At 43.1% G+C, this 21,309-nt stretch overlaps 2 protein-coding genes across 3 annotated transcripts; one reads left to right on the forward strand and one right to left on the reverse strand.

The window, feature by feature from the left end:
• The first annotated feature begins 11,887 nt into the window (after window positions 1-11,887).
• Window positions 11,888-17,908, forward strand: LOC109768998 (UDP-N-acetylglucosamine transporter UGNT1). Of its 2 annotated transcripts, none has more exons than XM_020327740.4 (10): window positions 11,888-12,429; window positions 14,792-14,868; window positions 15,331-15,489; window positions 15,601-15,734; window positions 16,161-16,291; window positions 16,375-16,419; window positions 16,504-16,601; window positions 17,286-17,393; window positions 17,474-17,530; window positions 17,615-17,908. In XM_020327740.4, the coding sequence occupies exons 1-10, from the start codon at window positions 12,291-12,293 to the stop codon at window positions 17,687-17,689; spliced, it is 1,023 nt and encodes a 340-aa protein (XP_020183329.1). In that variant the 5' UTR covers window positions 11,888-12,290; the 3' UTR covers window positions 17,690-17,908. The 2 variants fall into 2 exon arrangements, with proteins under 2 accessions (XP_020183329.1, XP_020183330.1); XM_020327741.4 differs by having other exon boundaries at window positions 11,943-12,429; window positions 15,605-15,734.
• Window positions 17,909-18,905: 997 nt separating this feature from the next.
• On the reverse strand, window positions 18,906-21,092 carry LOC109768997 (uncharacterized). The gene is made up of 2 exons (XM_020327738.4): window positions 20,716-21,092; window positions 18,906-19,330 (listed from the first exon to the last, which is right to left on the reverse strand). Exons 1-2 carry the CDS (start codon window positions 20,923-20,925, stop codon window positions 19,115-19,117), a joined length of 426 nt encoding a protein of 141 aa, XP_020183327.1. The 5' UTR covers window positions 20,926-21,092; the 3' UTR covers window positions 18,906-19,114.
• Between the last annotated feature and the right edge of the window lie 217 nt (window positions 21,093-21,309).

Here is a 21,309-nt window from a genome sequence, read left to right on the forward strand (position 1 = left end):
TTCGGGAATCCCCCTCCAAATTGTGAAAGGTCAGCCCCACTCCACATCAGAGGTGCTAGTGAGGTCGGTCCTCCAAGCGACCCCTACTATGAGTTGTTTCTAGTTTCCAAAAAAATGTATCAGAACCTGAGTACGATCTCATATAAATTTTGGTGAGGAGAAAAACATGGTAAGCAAAACATCCACTATTGCATAGGAGAATATGTACCTGCACAAAAGAGTGTATGGCGTGGGGTTTAAAGACTTCGAAGCCTTTAATCAACCCTTTTTACTAAAGCAAGCGTGGAGCCTAGTCACCGCACCAAACTCCCTCTGTGCATGAGTTCCAAATGCTAGATACTTCAAAAAGGCATAAATCTTGGAGGCTACTGCCCGAGGAGTGGCTCTTCCACATGGCAAAGTATAAATCTACTCAAAGATTGAATATCTTTCCCACGTCTTATTCATCCTAACAACTACCGATTAGGTTTTTCTACTTAATTAATTTCGAGACTCCTCGTCATGTCCGTGATCTCATCCGGGACTCCGAACAACATTCGGTCACCAAATCACATAACTCATATAATACAAAATCGTCATCGAAAGTTACGCGTGCGGACCCTACGGGTTCGAGAACTATGTAGGCATGACCGAGACACCTCTCCGGTCAATAACCAATAGCGAAACCTGGATGCTCATATTGGCTCCTACATATTCTATGAAGATCTTTATCGGTCGAACCGTTATGACAACATATGTTATTCCCTTTGTCCATCGGTATGTTACTTGCCCGAGATTCGATCGTCGGTATCCACATACCTACTTCAATCTCGTTACCGGCAAGTCTCTTTACTCGTTCTGTAATACATCTTCCTGCAACTAATTCATTAGTCACTTTGCTTGCAAGGCTTCTTATGATGTGTATTACCGAGAGGGCACAGAGATACCTCTCCGATACTCGGAGTGACAAATCCTAATCTCGATCTATGCCAACCCAACAAACACCTTCGGAGATACCTGTAGAGCATCTTTATAATCACCCAGTTGTGTTGTGACGTTTGATAGCACACAAGGTATTCCTCCGGTGTCCGGGGGTTGCATAATGTCATAGTCAAGGGAATATGTATATGACATGAAGAAAGCAATAGCAATAAAACTGAACTATCAATATGCTTAGCTAACATATGGGTCTTGTCCATCACATCATTCTCCTAACGATGTGATCCCGTTCATCAAATGACAACACATGTCTATGGTTAGGAAACTTAACCATCTTTGATAAACGAGCTAGTCTAGTAGAGGCTTACTAGGGACACGGTGTTTTGTCTATGTATCCACACATGTATCAAGTTTCCGGTTACAATTCTAGCATGAATAATAAACATTTATCATTATAAAAGGAAATATAAAATAACAACTTTATTATTGCCTCTAGGGCATATTTCCTTCAGACTCCCACTTGCACTAGAGTCAATAATCCAGTTCACATCGCCATGTGATTTAACACCAATAGTTCAGATCTTTATGTGATTAAAACCCATAGTTCACATCGCCGTGTGATCAACACCCAAAGGGTTTACTAGAGTCAATAATCTAGTTCACATCGCTATGTGATTAATACCCAAAAAGTACTAAGGTGTGATCATATTTTGCTTGTGAGAGAAGTTTAGTCAACGGGTCTGCCACATTCAGATCAGTATGTATTTCACAAATTTATATGTCTACAATGCTCTGCATGGAGATACTGATGGGGAACGTAGCAATAATTCAAAATTTTCCTACGTGTCACCAAGATCAATCTAGGAGATGCTAGCAATGAGAGAGAGGGAGTGCATCTTCATACCCTTGAAGATCGCTAAGCGGAAGCGTTACAAGAACGCGGTTGATGGAGTCGTACTCGTGGCGATTCAAATCGTGGAAGATCCGATCTAGCGCCGAACGGACGGCGCCTCCACGTTCAACACACGTACAGCCCGGGGATGTCTCCTCCTTCTTGATCCAGCAAGGGGAGAGGAGAAGTTGAGGGAGAACTCCAGCAGCACGACGGCGTGGTGGCGATGGAGCTCGTGGTTCTCCAGCAGAGCTTCGCTAAGCACTACGGAGGAGGAGGAAGAGTTGGAGGAGGAGAGGGCTGCGCCAGGCCAGGGGTGCGGCTGCCCTCTCTCTCCCTCACTATATATAGGGGGAAGGAGTGGAGGAGGCACCCTAGGGTTCCCTAGGGGAGGGGCGGCGGCCACAGGGGAAACCCTAGATGGGTTTGGGCGCCCCCACCCCTGGGAAACTTGCCCCCCAAGCCGGGAGGGGTGGCTGCCCTAGGGGAGGCGCCCCTACCTCTCCACATTACGTGAGAGGGGTTGGGAGGGGCGCACAGTCCCTTAGTGGGCTGGTGTTCCCCCTCCCCTTGGCCCATAAGGCCCCCCAACGCTTGTCGGGGCCTTCGAAACACCTTTCGGTCACGCTGGTCGTCACCCGGTACTCCCAGAACAATTCCGGACTCCAATACCCTTCATCCAATATATCGATCTTCACCTCCGGACCACTCCGGAGTTCCTCGTCACGTCCGGGATCTCATCCGGGACTCCGAACAACCTTCGGTAACCACATACTATTTCCCATAACAACTCTAGCGTCACCGAACCTTAAGTGTGTAGACCCTACGGGTTCGGGAACCATGCAGACATGACCGAGACACCTCTCCGGCCAATAACCAATAGCGGGATCTGGATACCCATATTGGCTCCCACATGTTCCACGATGATCTCATCGGATGAACCACGATGTCGGGGATTCAATCAACCCCGTATACAATTCCCTTTGTCTATCGGTATGTTACTTGCCTGAGATTCGATCGTCGGTATCCCAATACCTCGTTCAATCTCGTTACCGGCAAGTCTCTTTACTCGTTCCGTAACGCATGATCCCGTGGCTAACTCCTTAGTCACATTGAGCTCATTATGATGATGCATTACCGAGTGGGCCCAGAGATACCTCTCCCTCATACGGAGTGACAAATCCCAGTCTCGATTCGTGCCAACCCAACAGACACTTTCGGAGATACCTGTAATGCACCTTTATAGCCACCCAGTTACGTTGTGACGTTTGGTACACCCAAAACATTCCTATGGTATCCGGGAGTTGCACAATCTCATGGTCTAAGGAAATTATACTTGACATTAGAAAAGCTCTTAGCAAACGAACTACACGATCTTGTGCTATGCTTAGGATTGGGTCTTGTCCATCACATCATTCTCCTAATGATGTGATCCCGTTATCAATGACATCCAATGTCCATGGTCAGGAAACCATAACCATCTATTGATCAACGAGCTAGCCAACTAGAGGCTTACTAGGGACATGTTGTGGTCTATGTATTCACACATGTATTACAGTTTCCAGTTAATACAATTATAGTATGAACAATAGACAATTATCATGAACAAGGAAATACAATAATAACCATTTTATTATTGCCTCTAGGGCATATTTCCAACAGATACTCTAGCTAATTGCTCCCACGTTCAATACATATCTAGATTGAGACTTAGAGTGATCTAGATCAGTGTCAAAGATTGCATCGACATAACTCTTTACGTCGAAATCTTTATCACCTCCGTAATCGAGAAACATTTCCTTAGTCCTCTTTAGGTACCTAAGGATAATTTTGACCGCTGTCCAGTGATCTACTCCTAGATCACTATTGTACCCCCTTGCCAAACTCATGGCAAGGTACACAACAGGTTTGGTACACAGCATGGCATACTTTATAGAACCTATGGCTGAGGCATAGGGAATGACTTTCATTCTCTCTTTATCTTTTGCCGTGGTCAGGTTTTGAGTCTTTACTCAACTTCACAGCTTACAATACATGCAAGAACTCCTTCTTTGAATGATCCATTTTGAACTCCTTCAAAATCTTGTCAAGGTATGTACTCATTGAAAGTCTTATCAAGCGTCTTGATCTATCTCTATAGATCTTGATGCCCAATATGTAAGTAGCTTCACCGAGGTCTTTCACTGAAAAATTGTTATTCAAATATCCTGTTATGCTATCCACAAATTCTACATCATTTCCAATCAAAAATATGTCATCAACATATAATATCAGAAATGCTATAGAGCTCCCACTCACTTTCTTGTAAATACAGGCTTCATCATAAGTCTGTATAAAACCATATGCTTTGATCATCTTATCAAAGCGTATATTCCAACTCCGAGATGCTTGCACCAGTCTATAGATGGATCGCTAGAGTTTGCACACTTTGTTAGTACCTTTAGGATCGACAAAACCTTTTGGTTCCATCATATACAACTCTTCTTTAAGAAATCCGTTAAGGAATGCAGTTTTGACATCTATTTGCCAGATTTCATAAAATGCGGCAATTGCTAACATGATTCGGACAGACTTAAGCATCGATACGAGTGAGAAAATCTCATCATAGTCAACACCTTGAACTTGTCGAAAACCTTTTGCGACAAGTCGAGTTCTGTAGATGGTAACACTACCATCAGTGTCCGTCTTCCTCTTGAAGATCCATTTATTCTCTATGGCTCACCGTTCATTGGGCAAGTCCACCAAAGTCCACACTTTGTTCTCATACATGGATGCTATCTCAGATTTCATGGCCTCAAGCCATTTATCGGAATCTGGGCTCATCATAGCTTCTTCATAGTTCGTAGGTTCGTCATGGTCTAGTAACATGACTTCCAGAACATGATTACGTACCACTCAGGTGCGGAACGTGCTATGTTCGACCTACGAGGTCCAGTAGTAACTTGATCTGAAGTTTCATGATCATCATCATTAGCTTCCTCTCTAGTTGGTGTAGGCATCACAGGAATAGATTTCACTGATGTGCTACTTTCTAATTCGAGAGAAGGTACAATTACCTCACCAAGTTCTACTTTCCTCCCACTCACTTCTTTCGAGAGAAACTCCTTCTCCAGAAAGGTTCCATTCTCGACAACAAAGATCTTGCCTTCGGATCTGTGGTAGAAGGTGTACCGAATTGTTTCCTTAGGGTATCCTATGAAGATGCACTTCTCCGATTTGGGTTCGAGCTTATCAGGCCGAAGCCTTTTGACATAAGTGTCGCAACCCCAAACTTTAAGAAACGGCAGCTTAGGTTTCTTGCCAAACCATAGTTCATACGGTGTCGTCTCAACAGATTTAGATGGTGCCCTATTTAACGTGAATGCAGCTGTCTCTAATGCATAACCCCAAAACGATAGTGGTAAATCGGTAAGAGACATCATAGATCGCACCATATCTAATAAAGTACAGTTACGATGTTCAGACACACCATTACGCTGTGGTGTTCCAGGTGGCGTGAGTTGTGAAACTATTCCATATTGTTTTAAATGAAGGCCAAACTCGTAACTCAAATATTCACCTCTGCGATCAGATCGTAGAAACTTTATTTTCTTATTATGATGGTTCTCCACTTCACTCTGATATTCCTTGAACTTTTCAAATGTTTCAGACTTGTGTTTCATTAAGTAGATATACCCATATCTGCTCAAATCATCTGTGAAGGTCAGAAAATAACGATACCCGCCGCGTGCCTCAACATTTATCGAACCGCATACATCGGTATGTATTATTTCCAATAAGTCATTGGCTCGCTCCATTGTTCCAGAGAACGAAGTTTTAGTCATCTTGCCCATGAGGCATGGTTCGCAAGTATCAAATGATTCATAATCAAGTGATTCCAAAAATCCATCTGCATGGAGTTTCTTCATGCGCTTTACACCAATATGACCTAAACGGCAGTGCCACAAGTATGTTGCACTATCATTATCGACTTTGCATCTGTTGGCATCAATATTATGAATATGTGTTATTACTACGATCGAGATTCAATAAACCATTTACATTGAGTGTATGACCATAGAAGGTTTTATTCATGTAAACAGAACAATAATTATTCTCTAATTTAAATGAATGACCGTATTGCAATAAACATGATCCAATCATATTCATGCTCAACGCAAACATCAAATAACATTTATGTAGGTTCACACTAATCCCGAAGGTAGAGGTAGTATGCGATGGTGATATTATCAACCTTGGAATCACTTCCAACACACATCATCACTTTGCCCTCAACTAGTCTTTGTTCATTTTGTAACTCTTGTTTTGAGTTACTAATCTTAGCAATTGAACCGGTATCAAATACCCATGGGCTACTATGAACACTAGTAAAGTACACATCAAAACATGTATCTCAAATATACCTTTGTTCACTTTGCCATCCTTCTTATCCGCCAAGTATTTGGGGCAGTTCCGTTTCCAGTGACCATTTCCTTTGCAGTAGAAGCACTCAGTTTCAGGCTTAGGTCTAGCTTTGGGCTTCTTCACGGGAGTGGCAACTTGCTTGTCATTCTTCTTGAAGTTCCCTTTCTTTCCTTTGCCCTTTTTCTTGAAACTAGTGGTCTTGTTAACCATCAACACTTGATGCTCTTTCTTGATTTCTACCTTCGCCGATTTCAGCATCGTGAAGAGCTCGGGAATCTTTTTCGTTATCCCTTGCACATTATAGTTCACACGAAGTTCTAGTAGCTTGGTGATAGTGACTAGAGAACTCTGTCAATCACTATTTTATCTGGAAGATTAACTCCCACTTGATTCAAGTGATTGTAGTACCCAGAAATTCTGAGCACATGCTCACTGGTTGAGCTATTCTCCTCCATCTTGTAGGCAAAGTACTTGTCAGAGGTCTCATACCTCTCGACACGGGCATGAGTCTGAAATACCAATTTCAGCTCTTGGAACATCTCATATGCTCCGTGGCATTCAAAACGTTTTTGAAGTCCCGGTTCTAAGCCGTAAAGCATGCGCACTAAACTATCAAGTAGTCATCATATCGAGCTTGCAAAATGTTCATAACGTCTGTATCTGCTCTTGCAACAGGTTTGTCACCTAGCGGTGCATCAAGGAAATAATTCTTCTGTGCAGCAACGAGGATAATCCTCAGATCACGGACCCAATCCGCATCATTGCTACTATCATCTTTCAACTTTTCTCTTGGAACATATCAAAAAAAAAAAAATAGGAGCTATATCGTGAGCTATTGATCTACAACATAGATATGCAAATACTATCAGGACTAAGTTCATGATAAATTAAGTTCAATTAATAAAATTACTTAAGAACTCCCACTTAGATAGACATCCCTCAAGTCATGTAAATGATACGTGGTCCAAATCAACTAAACCATGTCCGACCATCACGTGAGATGGAGTAGTCATCAATGGTGAACATCTCTATGTTGATCATATCTACTATATGATTCACGTTCGACCTTTTGGTCTCCGGTGTTCCGAGGCCATGTATGTACATGACAGGCTCGTCAAGTTTAACCCGAGTATTCCGCATGTGCAAAAACTGTCTTGCACCCGTTGTATGTGAACGTAGAGTCTATCACACCCGATCATCACGTGGTGTCTCAACACGACGAACTGTCGCAACGGTGCATACTCGGGGAGAACACTTATACCTCGAAATTATAGTTAAGGGATCATATTATAATGCTACCGCCGTACTAAGCAAAATAAGATGCATAAAAGATAAACATCACATGCAATCAAAATATGTGACATGATATGGCCATCATCATCTTGTGCTTTTGATCTCCATCTCCAAAGCATCATCATGATCTCCGTCATCACTGGCTCAACACCTTGATCTCCATCGTAGCGTCGTGGTCATCTTGCCAACTATTGCTTCTACAACTATCGCTAACGCATAGTGATAAATTAAAGCAATTACATGGCGTTTGCATTTCATACAATAAAGAGACAACCATAAGGCTCCTGCCGGTTGCCAGTAACTTCTACAAAACATGATCATCTCAGACAATAACGTATATCACATCATGTCTTGACCATATCACATCACAACATGCCCTGCAAAAACAAGTTAGACGTCCTCTACATTGTTGTTGCAAGTTTTACGTGGCTGCTACGGGCTTCTAGCAAGAACCGTTCTTACCTACGCATCAAAATCACAACAGTGATTTATCAAGTTTGTTGTTTTAACCTTCAACAAGGACCGGCCGCAGTCAAATTCGATTCAACTAAAGTTGGAGAAACAGACACCCGCCATCCACCTTTATGCAAAACTAGTTGCATGTCTGTCGGTGGAACCGGTCTCATGAACGTGGTCATGTAAGGTTGGTCCGGGCCGTTTCATCCAACAATACCGCCGAATCAAAATAAGACATTGGTGGTAAGCAGTATGACGATCACTGCCCACAACTCTTTGGGTTCTACTTGTGCATATCATCTACGCATAGACCTGGCTCGGATGCCACTGTTGGGAAACGTAGCGTGCAATTTCAAAAAAAATCCTACGCTCACGCAAGATCTATCTAGGAGATGCATAGCAACGAGAGGGGGAGAGTGTCTACGTACCCTCGTAGACCGAAAGCGGAAGCGCTTGACAACACGGTTGATGTAGTCGAACTTCTTCTCGTTCCGACCGATCAAGCACCTAACGTACGGCACCTCCGAGTTATGCACACGTTCAGCTCGATGACGTCCCTCGAACTCTTGATCCAGCAGAGTGTCGAGGAAGTAGATGACTTCCGTCAACACGACGGCGTGGTGACGGTGATGGTGAAGTGATCAGTGCAGGGCTTCGCCTAAGCACTGCGAGAATATGACCAAGGGTGTAATCTGTGGAGGGGGGCACCACACACGGCTAAAAGTTGTTCGTGTGTGTTCTAGGCGCCCCCTCCCCATGTATATATAGGTGGGAGGGGGAGGGGAACAGCCTTGGGGCGCCCCAAGTAGGAGGAATCCTACTTGGGGGCCTAGTCCAATTCGCCCCCCTACCATATTTTTCAGAGGGGGAAGGAAGGAGGAGGGAGGAGGGAAGGAAGGAGGAGGGAGGAGGGAAGGAAGGGGGAGGCCAAATCCCTCCCCTTCCTTCTCTCTTCCCCTCTTTCCTTCCACCTCTGGTTCGGCCCATATGGGGGGCGCAGCAGCCACTTTGTGGCTGCTGCGTTTCCCCTCTTGGCCCATTAGGCCCATATCTTTTACCGGGGGTGCCTGGAACCCCTTCTGGTGACCCGATATGTACCCGGTACCCTCCGGAACACTTCTGGTGTCCGAATACTATCGTCCTATATATCAATCTTTACCTCCCGACCATTTCGAGACTCCTCATCATGTCCATGATCTCATCCGGGACTCCGAACAACATTCGGTCACCAAATCACATAACTCATATAATACAAAATCGTCATCGAACGTTAAGCGTGCGGACCCTACGGGTTCGAGAACTATGTAGACATGACTGAGACACCTCTCTGGTCAATAACCAATAGCGGAACCTGGATGCTCATATTGGCTCCTACATATTCTACGAAGATCTTTATCGGTCGAACCGTTATGACAACATACATTATTCCCTTTGTCCATCGGTATGTTACTTGCCCGAGATTCGATCGTCGGTATCCACATACCTAGTTTAATCTCGTTACCGGCAAGTATCTTTACTCGTTCTGTAATACATCTTCCTGCAACCAACTCATTAGTCACTTTGGTTGCAAGGCTTCTTATGATGTGTATTACCGAGAGGGCCCAGAGATACCTCTCCGATACTCAGAGTGACAAATCCTAATCTCGATCTATGCCAACCCAACAAACACCTTCGGAGATACCTGTAGAGCATCTTTATAATCATCTAGTTATGTTGTGACGTTTGATAGCACACAAGGTATTCCTCCGGTGTCCGGGAGTTGCATAATCTCATAGTCAAAGGAATATGTATATGACATGAAGAAAGCAATAGCAATAAAACTGAACGATCAATATGCTTAGCTAACGGATGGGTCTTCTCCATCACATCATTCTCCTAATGATGTGATCCCGTTCATCAAATGACAACACATGTCTATGGTTAGGAAACTTAACCATCTTTGATAAACAAGCTAGTCTAGTAGAGGCTTACTAGGGACACGGTGTTTTGTGTATGTATCCACACATGTATCAAGTTTCCGGTTAATACAATTCTAGCATGAATAATAAACATTTATCATGATATAAGGAAATATAAAATAACAACTTTATTATTGCCTCTAGGGCATATTTCCTTCACCTTCATGTCAAGCAAAGAATTTCCATATGTGGTGGTGAAGCACCTGTTTATGCACCTGGGTCATCGTTCACAAACTAAGATGACTTAACCACCTTTCTTTGGGCATGTTTGGGCATGATCTGATGAAAGAAGAATTCATCTGGAGAATAGGGTATGAGGCAAATATTGAGGGGCAGTCTGGTAATTGGATTCCAAGATAGGGATCAAGGAGGCCGATGGGAGCAATGGAAAACCTGAATGTCAACACCATCAACGATTTGTGAGGACTAGGATATGCCAAAACCTCAATGGGTCTTCTACAATAGTGATGTCTTAGATATAAAGCAAGTGGTGTTTGGCGGCTCAAACAAAGAGGATTATGTGGTGTGAAATTACACAAAGAGTGGAACTTATACAGTTGGATTGGCCTATCATTTGAAAATGGAGCTGAACAGTCACAAGGCGGGAATACTAGAGATCTTATCTTATGTGGCTTCACATCGAGGATGGCTAGAGTTATGGGCCCTTGATATTCCAAACAAAGAAAGGATACGTGTTTGGCACATAGCGCAAAAAGACTTGGCTCTGGAAGCGGAATTGCACTGTCGTCACATCAAGCACAAAGTGTTTTGCGCTGTTTGTGGACGAGAAGAAGGGACTCACGGGCTAGTTGACCGGGTATCCTATACCAATCGAGAGATGGCGCCTTCCAATGGTGTGCTGGCTGAAGCCAAATGCAGACGAGCTGCTATAAAGCTAGATGGCTATGGTGGCGGTGGAGCGGCCGTGCGCGACCATTATGGCAAGTTCTTGGCTAGAACATGCCATCCCCCACCCCCACCCCATCTGCTACGGAAACCGAGCTAGCCGAGTTGCTTGCTTGCCGGCGAGTAGTACAACTCGCCATGGACGTGGTAGCTCATCGACTCTTGCTTGAGACACACAACCAAGACGTGGCCACAACCCTGATGTCACAAGAGCTGGACCGATCGAGGTATGGCCCTATCATAGAAGAGATCAAGGAACTGGTAATCTATCATGAGTGAGCATCAAATCAAATGGGTTAGACACTCTACCAACGGAGCAACACACATATTAGCCACGGAAGGTTGCCTTCATAAACTTTGTACCGCCATTGTTGCACATTCCTTCGGGGTGTATTGGTGATGTGATTTTCTCGAGTGTACCGAAAGAACTCTCGAACAACCACCACCACTACCACCACCAAAAGGTTTTTTTAAGTTAAAAAAGAATACCACAACCATTAGAAATTGCTTATTTTGAAAAATGCTTTAAGATAAAAGTGATTATCATCACTTATACATGCTTAAAACACGAGGATGTATACCGGGACTATCCAGGTAACACTTAAATTTTCCGTAAGAAAAAAGGCAACACTTAAATGCTTAAAAATGACAGTATGGCAGCACGAAATCACATTATACACCTTGCCCTTTAAGATTGTCCTTGAACGCGTCAACAAGGAAAGAAGCAAATACACACCAAAATCAGAATCAGATCCTCAAGTTTTTAATTGACGCCAAACATAGAACTGCTACCCCGGTCGGGTTGTAGACGCAGCGCAGACCAGAGATTCGGTTCCTCGGACCAGGCCTACGCAGCGCACTACCAGGAGCAATTCTTCCATTTTAGTAACACAAATCTTTTGTTCCCCCACTTTTAACGCACACAGCCCATCCAATCGTGACACATAACGCCACCATATCCGGCTTGTGGAGATTTGTTTCTTTAATCGATGGACCGATCGCTGGGCGCGCTAGTGGCATGTGCCTGGTGACATCCCAGCACTTGAGATAAGCGTCCACCGAGCCATGTTGCCCTCCCATGTTGGAGCTGCGCTGTGCCGGGTGCGCTCGATCTCATCCCAGACGTGACCAACAACGACGCGCCACAAGGCAAAGCAGCGAGTAATCACCAGCGGGCATCCCGGCTTATAAAAGGGCGGCCGCCGCGCTGGCCAACGCCGCTGACAGGCAGTCGCAGGCGCGGCCGGTCGGGCAGAAGTTTCCCCTTTCCGTAGGCGCGGCCGAGTCGCCGAGGCCGAGGCCGAAAACTCCCCGTCCGATCGGGCCAAAAGCAGAGACGAGTCCTGCTCGCTCCCAAACGGCCGTTTTCCCCTTCCGCGCATCGCCACAAATATCCCTCCTCCTCCCGCTGCTGCCCCTCCTCCTCGGCGTGGTCGCTCGCGGGCGGAGATCCGGGAGGGGAGATGGCCAAGAACGCAGGAGGGGTGCTGCTGCCGGTGTCCGCCGAGCCGGGGAAGGGCGACGGCGAGGCCGCGCTCTTCAAGGGCTCCGCCATGACCCGCCGCGGCGCCGTCGCCGCGCTCTCCTACATGTCCTGCTCCGGTACGCGCCTCGATCCGCGCCCTCTCTTTCTCTGCGCGTCTGTGGTTTGGCGTAGAATTGGCGCCTTGTCTGTGTGTTTCCGTTCACAGCGGCGGACGGGCGGCTCGTTTTGCGTGGGTTCGGGAACAGGCAGCGCGCGGTCGGGCCTTGTGATTTGCTGCTAATAAATCGTCGCCAACTCGTTGCTTCGTTGGCCGTTATTCAGCTACTTGGGGTTGGAGTTAGTGCTGGCTGGTTGACTTGTGTCTAGCTAACTCAGCCCTGCGTTTGCATGAAACCATTTTAGTACTGCTGCTTCGGTTGCCACAGGGATACGGGCAAACTACATACTTCTCAGTAGGTATTCACCAGTAAGAGCTACTTAGACTTGGAGATGGTCTAGCATTAGTAAAAAAACTGGTTGCTTCTACTATGTATTTGTATTTGAGTGCTACAAGGACTAACTGTCTCAAACACTGCTGCACAATTATGCTGTAAGATGATCGCAGCGCTCTGTTACATGTCCTGCTCCGGTACGTGCCTCGATCTGCGCCTCTCTTTCTCTACACGGTTGTGCTGTGGTGCAGAATTGGCGCGTTATCTGTGTGAGTTTGGGAACGGGTAGCGTGCGGTCGGGCCTGGTGATTGTTGCTAATCGTCGCTAAATTGTTGCTTCCATTGGCCGTTACATCCATTATTCAGCTACTTGGGGGTTGGAGTTAGTGCTGGTTGGTTGACTTGTGCCTAGCACGAAACCATTTTGGTACCGCTAGTTCGGTTGCCACAGGTTATACGCAAAGTACATACCGCTCAGTGGGTGTCACCGTAGGTATTCGTCACTAAGAGCTACTTAGACTTAGTAAAAACTGGTTATTACTACTACATATGTATATTTGAGTCTAGAAGGGCTATCTATCTCTCAGAAACACAATTCGGTAAAGACAATCATTTGGCTTGTCGAGTTTCGCAGCTAGAGGCGCTCCATCGCCTTTAGGGGTAGGCACTAGCGTGGAGTATCTCTTTGATAGATATCTAGTGTTGTATGCCTTATGGTGTAATTGGCTTGTTTGCCACTTCTATGAAATTGATATGCCATTCCATGGCGTATTCTTGAAAAAGACACATTTGGCTTGTAGTAAAGGTCACAGCGCTGGATATGTCAAATATAATCATGATCAACTTGGTGGTGTAATTTATACAACTAACTGTGCTGGCTCTTGTGGATCCGACAAAAGTATGCTGCTTGTTTTCTTGTCATGGCTTTGCGAATCTCTTAGGAGGCGGTGGCGCTGCTGCTCTCTTCAAGGGTCCACTATGATGACATGCCGCAGCACCTCCATTGCGCTCTCCTACATGGTCATCATTGATACGGCAACCCACTTCTTTTGTCTTGTTTGGTTTTAGATGCAGTTCTATGTGGCATGAATTGCATGCTTTGATCATCATGGGTTGTCTCATTCAGTGCACTGTATGAATTTGGAGATAGAATGTTGGTACGGTCTTGTGATGTAGCACTAGTTGCGGTTTGTTTCTGTTAGGCATTACTTCTGTTATTACTGAGGTGCTTGGGGTTGGGATGGGAGCTGGTCTGTTGACTTCTATCTAACTGCTCAGCTGAGCTTCAAGTAGGAATCATTTCGATAGTACCTACCAGGGATACAGGATTTCTGTTGTATCAAGGAAGAATTTTACCCTGCTTGAATGGAGACTTCCATGAGAACTAGTAAATCCGTACAATGCACGTTCATATTTTGTAGAATGTTAATTGCACCGCTGATGTTAGGCAAGGTATTAATTGCATGATAATTATGTGATTATCGCTGATACTGATATTCTGTATAATATTTATTGCACGCTAAACATGTTGAGCGCTCGCCATTGAAGCAATCTAGGTCGTTGGATTGACATGAATTGATGGCCGAGATTAGTTGGATCTGCCCTTTGGGTCTTTTTATATTTGTATATGTATATATATGTATAGATGTATAAATACAAATATAGATGATTTTTTTAATACAACACACATACATCTTCTAACCTTGTATGTCTGAAATCTGTCCAAATTGCTGTAGTGGCATGGTAAGAGAGAGCAAATTCTGGTGGGCCGACTGACCAAAAAAAAACAGACAAGGAGAAAATAGAACTTTGAAAATCCCTTGCCATTTAGATAGAATAATAAAGTGGAGTAGAATCATTGCCAAATTACAATTGCAAATGAAAAATTCTTGATTTTTTTCTTAAATTGTTCCTATTTATCTTTTATCTTCTAAGAAGCATTACAAACTGGTTTCCGCACAGAAACTTCCTGATGACATTTCCGTTTTCTATTCTTTATGTTGTGGAAGTCTTGAATTCCCTTGCTAATACTTTTTACAATGTGCAGTTTTGCTGGTGATGTTTAACAAGGCGGCTCTATCTTCATATAAATTCCCTTGCGCGAATGTCATTACACTCCTTCAGGTGCTTCATTCTGTGTGGACATATTCTGGACAGTCTGTATTGTTAAATACCCTCTTCGCATTGTAGTTCATATGCTTATTTTTCTGAATAACTGTAAATTCACCCGACAGAGTATATAAATGTTTTGTGCCCACGTTCTGTCCTATCAGCAGTAAAAAAAAAAACTGTGCTAGACAATCTGTGACTTGTTTGTGGTCTTTGACAGTAATGATAGATTTCCAAAAGCCACATACTCTACTTCTAATTCATCTAGTTGATTGAAGAATGTTCACTTTCTTATTGGAGCTGTAGACAATGGGCCTGCTATGAATTGCAGCTTACAGTGATATAGTTGTTGGTGTTTTGCGCCTTACGTAATATGTACTAACTTTCTTTAGCTGTACAGTTCTGTTGGCTGAACTTGTTACTGTATGATATGTTTGGTCCTGTCTTTCCTTTCTGACACCTAATTAACATGTGCAGATGGTGTGCTCAACGTGCCTTCTCTATGTTCTGAGACGGTTAAAGATCATTTCTTTCACAAATAGTGAACCGTCAGTACCCTCTGATTCACTATTCTTTGTGCCGTTCAGAATACTGCTGCGCACTTCACCGCTTTCGCTGTCTTATTTGCTCTATATGGTATGCTTATTACCTCGCACACAATTAAGTCATGAGCTGCAAATATGGAAATTGTTGCTGTTTACTTTGAATTCTGAATGGTGCTTACTTTCCATGATGGTTTGCTAAAAGCTAGCTTCAATGGAATCTGTGCGTGGAGTAAATGTTCCTATGTATACAACTCTAAGGCGCACAACAGTAGCATTTACAATGACAATGGAGTATTTCTTGGCAAAGCAGAAACACACCCCACCTATAATTGGCAGGTAAATGTCCAGGCATGTTACTTTACTTTGCATTTGTACTGTCTCAGCATTGTTATTCCATAGCCAAGAAACTCAAAATTGAAGTACATGTACTAGCTAGCTAATATGAGCCTCTATTTGTGCAACAAACTCCTGCCCTAGCCACGGTCAAACATATATATTAACTCATTAATTCTATTTTATTTTGACTGCCTGTCATATCTTTAGTTCATCAGTAGTGATCGAATCTGCTTGTTGCTCTTGTCGTTATCAAGCCTTGTAATTTGGTATCAGAATTCACATTCATTTAGTCAACTTAGTGGACAGTATGGTTGTAGCTTGCAACATGGTGATCCTTGTGTTTCATTATACTGCATTTTTCAGAACATAGTTGCTTTCTCAATCTGCCATACTCCTCTTTCTGGTTGCTAACCAACTGTTTATCAGTGTGGCTTTGATTGTATTCGGAGCATTTATTGCTGGGGCTCGAGATTTATCATTTGATGCTCGTGGGTATGCCATTGTCTTCGTCGCCAATATAACTACAGCTGTTTATCTTGCAACTATAAATCGTATTGGTAAGCACCTTCCTTTTTGCCACTTATTATATGCCAATCCAACTTGCATAAATTTCTAATCAACACTTGTTTTGTTCTTTTAGGCAAATCTAGCGGGCTGAATAGCTTTGGCCTGATGTGGTGCAATGGTAGTATCTCAAGACCTGTACCACTAAGATTCAACTTCATACTTCACACGTCATAAATATATATTCTGCTTATCTGGATTTCAGGACTTGTTTGTGGACCTGCAGTACTGTTGTTGACATATATTCAGGGCGACCTCAAGAAAACTATTGAATTTCCTTACCTTTATTCCCCTGGCTTTCAGGTATATGCAACTTAAATTTTGAAATTAATGCTAATTTGATTATCTGAGGCATCTAAAGACTACAGTACTTGGGGATGCACATCAAAAAAATTTACTAACGAAAACAAATCTTGTTGCTTGTTTATTGACTTCACTGGAGATGCTTGAATCACTGTCTATTTGTTCGCAACTAACCAGTTGGTGTTGAGGGTCGAGCTTTGACTGACACACTAGCTCGTGAGGCATTGTGTTGTTCGTTCCCACCATTCCTGTGATCTTACCCAATAACGTACTGAGTTACTGACCCAATCCTAGAAAATAGTTCGGATCGCACACATATTGTTTCACTCGAGCCAGTGAAACCCTTGCACTACTATATTCACATATTACCACGTTCTAATCCTCTATTCTTGATTTCTGATTGATTGTCATAGGTTCTTAAATCTTCTTGGTTGCTGATTAATCTTACTCCTGACTTATCTCTATAGTATGCTTAGTTCATTGCAGTTAATGTTTTGTGGATGCTTCTAATTACTCTTGAAAGCAAGGGGAAATAAGCATATTTATATCACAGTTGACATCAAGGTCTTGAGATTGCTTTATGTGTTTATATTGTATGTTAATTTTTTAAGCCTCCTAATTTATTTTTCCTGGGATAGCTAGGGACCATAGGTATCAATCATTTTGACGTAATTCCATTTGTAGGTGGTGCTGCTATTTTCATGTACACTAGCATTTCTATTGAACTACACCATCTTCTGGAATACAATCCTGAATTCTGCACTTACACAGTCAATGTGTGGCAATTTGAAGGTATGGTCTCCATCCAATTCCTCCACGCGACTCAACATGCGTAGTATTTTGAAATCTTTCATGATATGCTATTTCTGCAGGATTTCTTCACTGTTGGACTTGGCTGGGTACTCTTCGGTGGGCTTCCTTTTGATCTGGTGAGTTTAAGCTTGTTGCTCGGCCACAAGTAGCTCTTCAATTTCCTTTCCTGAATACTGACTTAATTTTCTTTCTCATGGCAGCTTAATGTCATCGGCCAAGGGCTTGGCTTCGTTGGCTCAGGCATGTATGCCTACTGCAAGATCAAAGGAAAATAGATATTGATCTTTAAGGGACCAAATGAAAGTAGATATTGATATGGGCAGTATGGCTTAACCAAAGTAGCGTTCATCATGCTGTTTGCTCCTGCATATGGGAGAGAAAATTTTGTAGGTTTTCCTGGGTGTACATTTATAAACTCCAATTCTCCTGGGTAGAACATGAATGAACTGCCATTGTTTGGCCATGGAAATATAGAATACAACAAGATTTCAGCATCTCTGTACCATCGTTTGGTCTGTTCACATCGCCGTATTTGTCTGAAATAGAGTACAACATGTATTTGTCTGAAATAGAGTACAACAAGATTTCAGCCGCCCCATTCATCCAAAATATAGGGTCCACAGCCACTATAATCAAGTAATAGCTGTGTCAATTTTTTTCTAATTTTTTTTGTGACTTCTAGAATTTATTTTTGATTTTTAAAAAAATATATTGTCTCACTAGAAACCAGGCTCCAAAATGCAACAGAAAATTTCCAATATATCACCTAGCAAGAGGCTATTGTCTCAGCGCTGGTGCAAAATATTACCCTCTTTGGCCCTGTTTGGATTGGATATATTTTTTCGCGTGCTGCCCGGTATTTAGTTCAAACTTGAGTTAAATACTCCCTCCGTCCGAAAATACTTATCATTAAAATAGATGTATCTAGATGTATTTTAGTTGTAGATACATCCATTTTCATTCATTTTGATGACAAGTATTTGCGGACGGAGGGAGTACTGAGGAGCACACTAATTTTACACTCAATCAAAACAGGGCCTTAGTTTCAAATTATATGACATTCTAGTTTTGTCCTAAATCAAACATTCTTAAGCTGGACCGAGTCTATAAAAATATCATTGCTGTACATATAAGCATATGTGTTGTAGATTTGGTCAAATAATATAGAGTTTGAAAATGAGATGTGTTCATACTTGATGAAATGAGCATCATCCAATTTGCGATTTAAGAACACAAACAGAGAGATACTGACCTTTCTCACATCTGTAACTAAATTTGACTTACGGAAAAGCTAGAACTTCAAATAATTTGAAATGGAGTATATCAAAATGCACGAGTTTAACCAATGTGTCATTCTAACTGATGCCAAGTTATTGCCAATATTACAACTACCTAATTGCTTATAATGCACTTTCAGCACATTGGAGTATCAGATCAGTGAACATAACTACTGAACATTCAACAGCTTATTGTGTCGTATAGGCAAATACCTTTCAGAAGAATACATATAAATTCATATTGAAACTAGTGGAACAAAATTTGTATAGCTTCAGAAAAGCTCAAAGGTCCTTGCTGAGCAAACTTATGTCTAGAGCCTATATAAGCCGACACAAACTAACATTTCTGAATAGCTCAAACCCCACATATTCTCTGGAAGATACGACACGGCTTCTATCTACCACAGGCCACCTCATCCAAAATTACTCAGTTGGCTTGTCTGGGTCATCTTCCTCAGGATCCTCTTTGTCAGGATCATCCTCCTGTGGTTCTTCTTGAGGTTGTGCTTCTTCCTCTTCTTCTTCCTCATCATCATCCAGAGGATCATCAGCTGGTAATGGATGGGGCAATGGTGTTTTCATAGGGCTGAACTTTGGGAAGATGTCAGGTCTCCTCCCAGGCTTAGGTTTCTCCCATTCCTACAAATGTGTGATAAGACAGTGACCATCAACTTCAGTGCCAACACAAAAGAAGAACATCTGATGGAACATCTTTAAATAATTAACTACACCCTCTGTAAAGAAATATAAGAGCGTTTAGATAACTAGTGATCTAAACGCTCTTATATTTCTTTACGGGGGGAGTACTCTTTTTTAGACATTGTCCTACAGAAATCTTGCTACAGCTTAGACAAATCACACATGAAAATTGACAGTTATCAATCTTGATATAATATGCCATAATCTGAAACACTGCAAATAAATAAATGGCAGGTTATAACCATGATAAATGTCACCGCGCAGCTCAGCAAGTCCGCAGAACAATAAAATGAAGGTTTGTCTCAAAATATGCAGGAGTCACATTCAACAGTCACGGAATGGAACACAATTGCAAGCAAAAACAGAAAGGTAACATGAACACAATTTGAATTTCACCTTAGGAAAACTTATAAGTGTCCCCTATCAATTTACCATGAACATGTTCTTCCACTATTTTTATCCTAAATGATTAGGGCATCTACAGCACCCTAGTATCACACAAAATTTATTTGTGCTTGAAACAAGCAAATATAGAACAAGTCTTAGATCAGTAGGCCATATATTTCAAAACTTGTTTGTAAGAAATTAGATTGCTAGCATCATGACAACGAGACACCAGCTGGAAAATGGAAAGTTCCTGCAGAAAGCGATCTAATAAACCGTCTGATCCCTAAATATCTACTGTTTGATTGTTTTAAATACAAACACGACTCAAGACAAGCATTCAGTGGATGCGCATATTTATTTTGGGACGATTTTGACATTTGAACCTCGGTCTGCACAACTCTAACCTAGGGGGAAACCTTCAAAGTGTCTTACCATACACACTATACATATTGTTTCAGTGCAAGAGCACCATCTACAAAACAATCTACAACGTCCTAACCTCACATCATTGTTTGAACTCGTGCAACTCAGGTCCGCTCCTAAAATGCAACAATGGTGAAACCGTGATGTCACCATAACGCAGCTCCGGTACAGTTAAGTATATATTTCCTCAAATGAATATCTTTAAATAGAACCCCAAGCTAACACTTCTAAAATACGCAAGAACAATGAGACTAGGATGCCACTATACTAAGAGCATCTGTAATATCCACAAGCACAAACAAACGTGCACCTTTAGTTGCCTTGTCCAATCAAAAGAACTCAGGTCCACTCTAAGCTAACATTCCTACTGATTTCATCCACTCTTAGTACCTAAAACGTCATAATCCGGGTGTAGTAAACTAAAATGACAAAAAAAATTCTGAACCGGAAAATTCGGTTCACCATGAGAGGAATAGCAAAATGACTACGGGCGGGAAAGGGCGGAGAAGGATTACGATGGGGAAATCGAGGGGCGAGCGCCGCGTAATCTTCTCCTCGTCGGGGGCTACGCACACCACGAGCGAACCCCACCTGCGCCGCATCCTCGCAGGGACCGCCGCCCGCGCGACGAAGACGCCTCTGGATTCGGAGGCGGAGACGCCGAGAGCGCCCGGCGCCGCCACCGGCGCGGCGGCCGGCGCCAAGAGGCACCACGCGGACGCCATGGGGAGAGGTCAAGAGAGCTTAAGGGTAAGGTGCTTCCGGCTTAGGGCTCTCCTGGGTGGAGGCCGGAGAGGTAGAGAAGTCGGGATGGAATTTGGGTTTCCCCTTCGCGTGGTTTGGTCGAGTTGCGGCGCCTACTACTCTACTACGCTGCTACCGGCGGCTGTCTCGCCTTCGAGTGATAAGAGTCGGTCCGGTCCCGTGTGCAGCTGAGCTGGTGGACGAATGTGTGAACTGTGAGCATGGCCAAAAACAAAACAAAACTAGACCGCCCTGTGTTTACCATGTTCAATATATATTATCCCTTTTTCGAATATTAAATTGAAAAGATACACATGCAAAATCTGTTCCACTATATGTAGACCAGTATATTGTCATCTCCTGAA

The sequence above is a fragment of the Aegilops tauschii genome, chromosome 6 (assembly GCF_002575655.3).
Source record: "Aegilops tauschii subsp. strangulata cultivar AL8/78 chromosome 6, Aet v6.0, whole genome shotgun sequence".
NCBI lineage: Eukaryota > Viridiplantae > Streptophyta > Magnoliopsida > Poales > Poaceae > Aegilops > Aegilops tauschii.

Excerpts from the sequence above, each read along its gene's own strand:
- LOC109768997 (XM_020327738.4), bottom strand. The coding sequence starts at position 20,925 with ATGGCGTCCGCGTGGTGCCTCTTGGCGCCGGCCGCCGCGCCGGTGGCG. Across the intron at positions 19,331-20,715 it reads CGCCCCTCGATTTCCCCATC|GAATGGGAGAAACCTAAGCC; the intron begins GTAATCCTTCTC and ends ACACATTTGTAG.
- LOC109768998 (XM_020327740.4), top strand. The coding sequence starts at position 12,291 with ATGGCCAAGAACGCAGGAGGGGTGCTGCTGCCGGTGTCCGCCGAGCCG. Across the intron at positions 16,420-16,503 it reads TGGCCTGATGTGGTGCAATG|GACTTGTTTGTGGACCTGCA; the intron begins GTAGTATCTCAA and ends TCTGGATTTCAG. Across the intron at positions 17,531-17,614 it reads GTGGGCTTCCTTTTGATCTG|CTTAATGTCATCGGCCAAGG; the intron begins GTGAGTTTAAGC and ends TTCTCATGGCAG.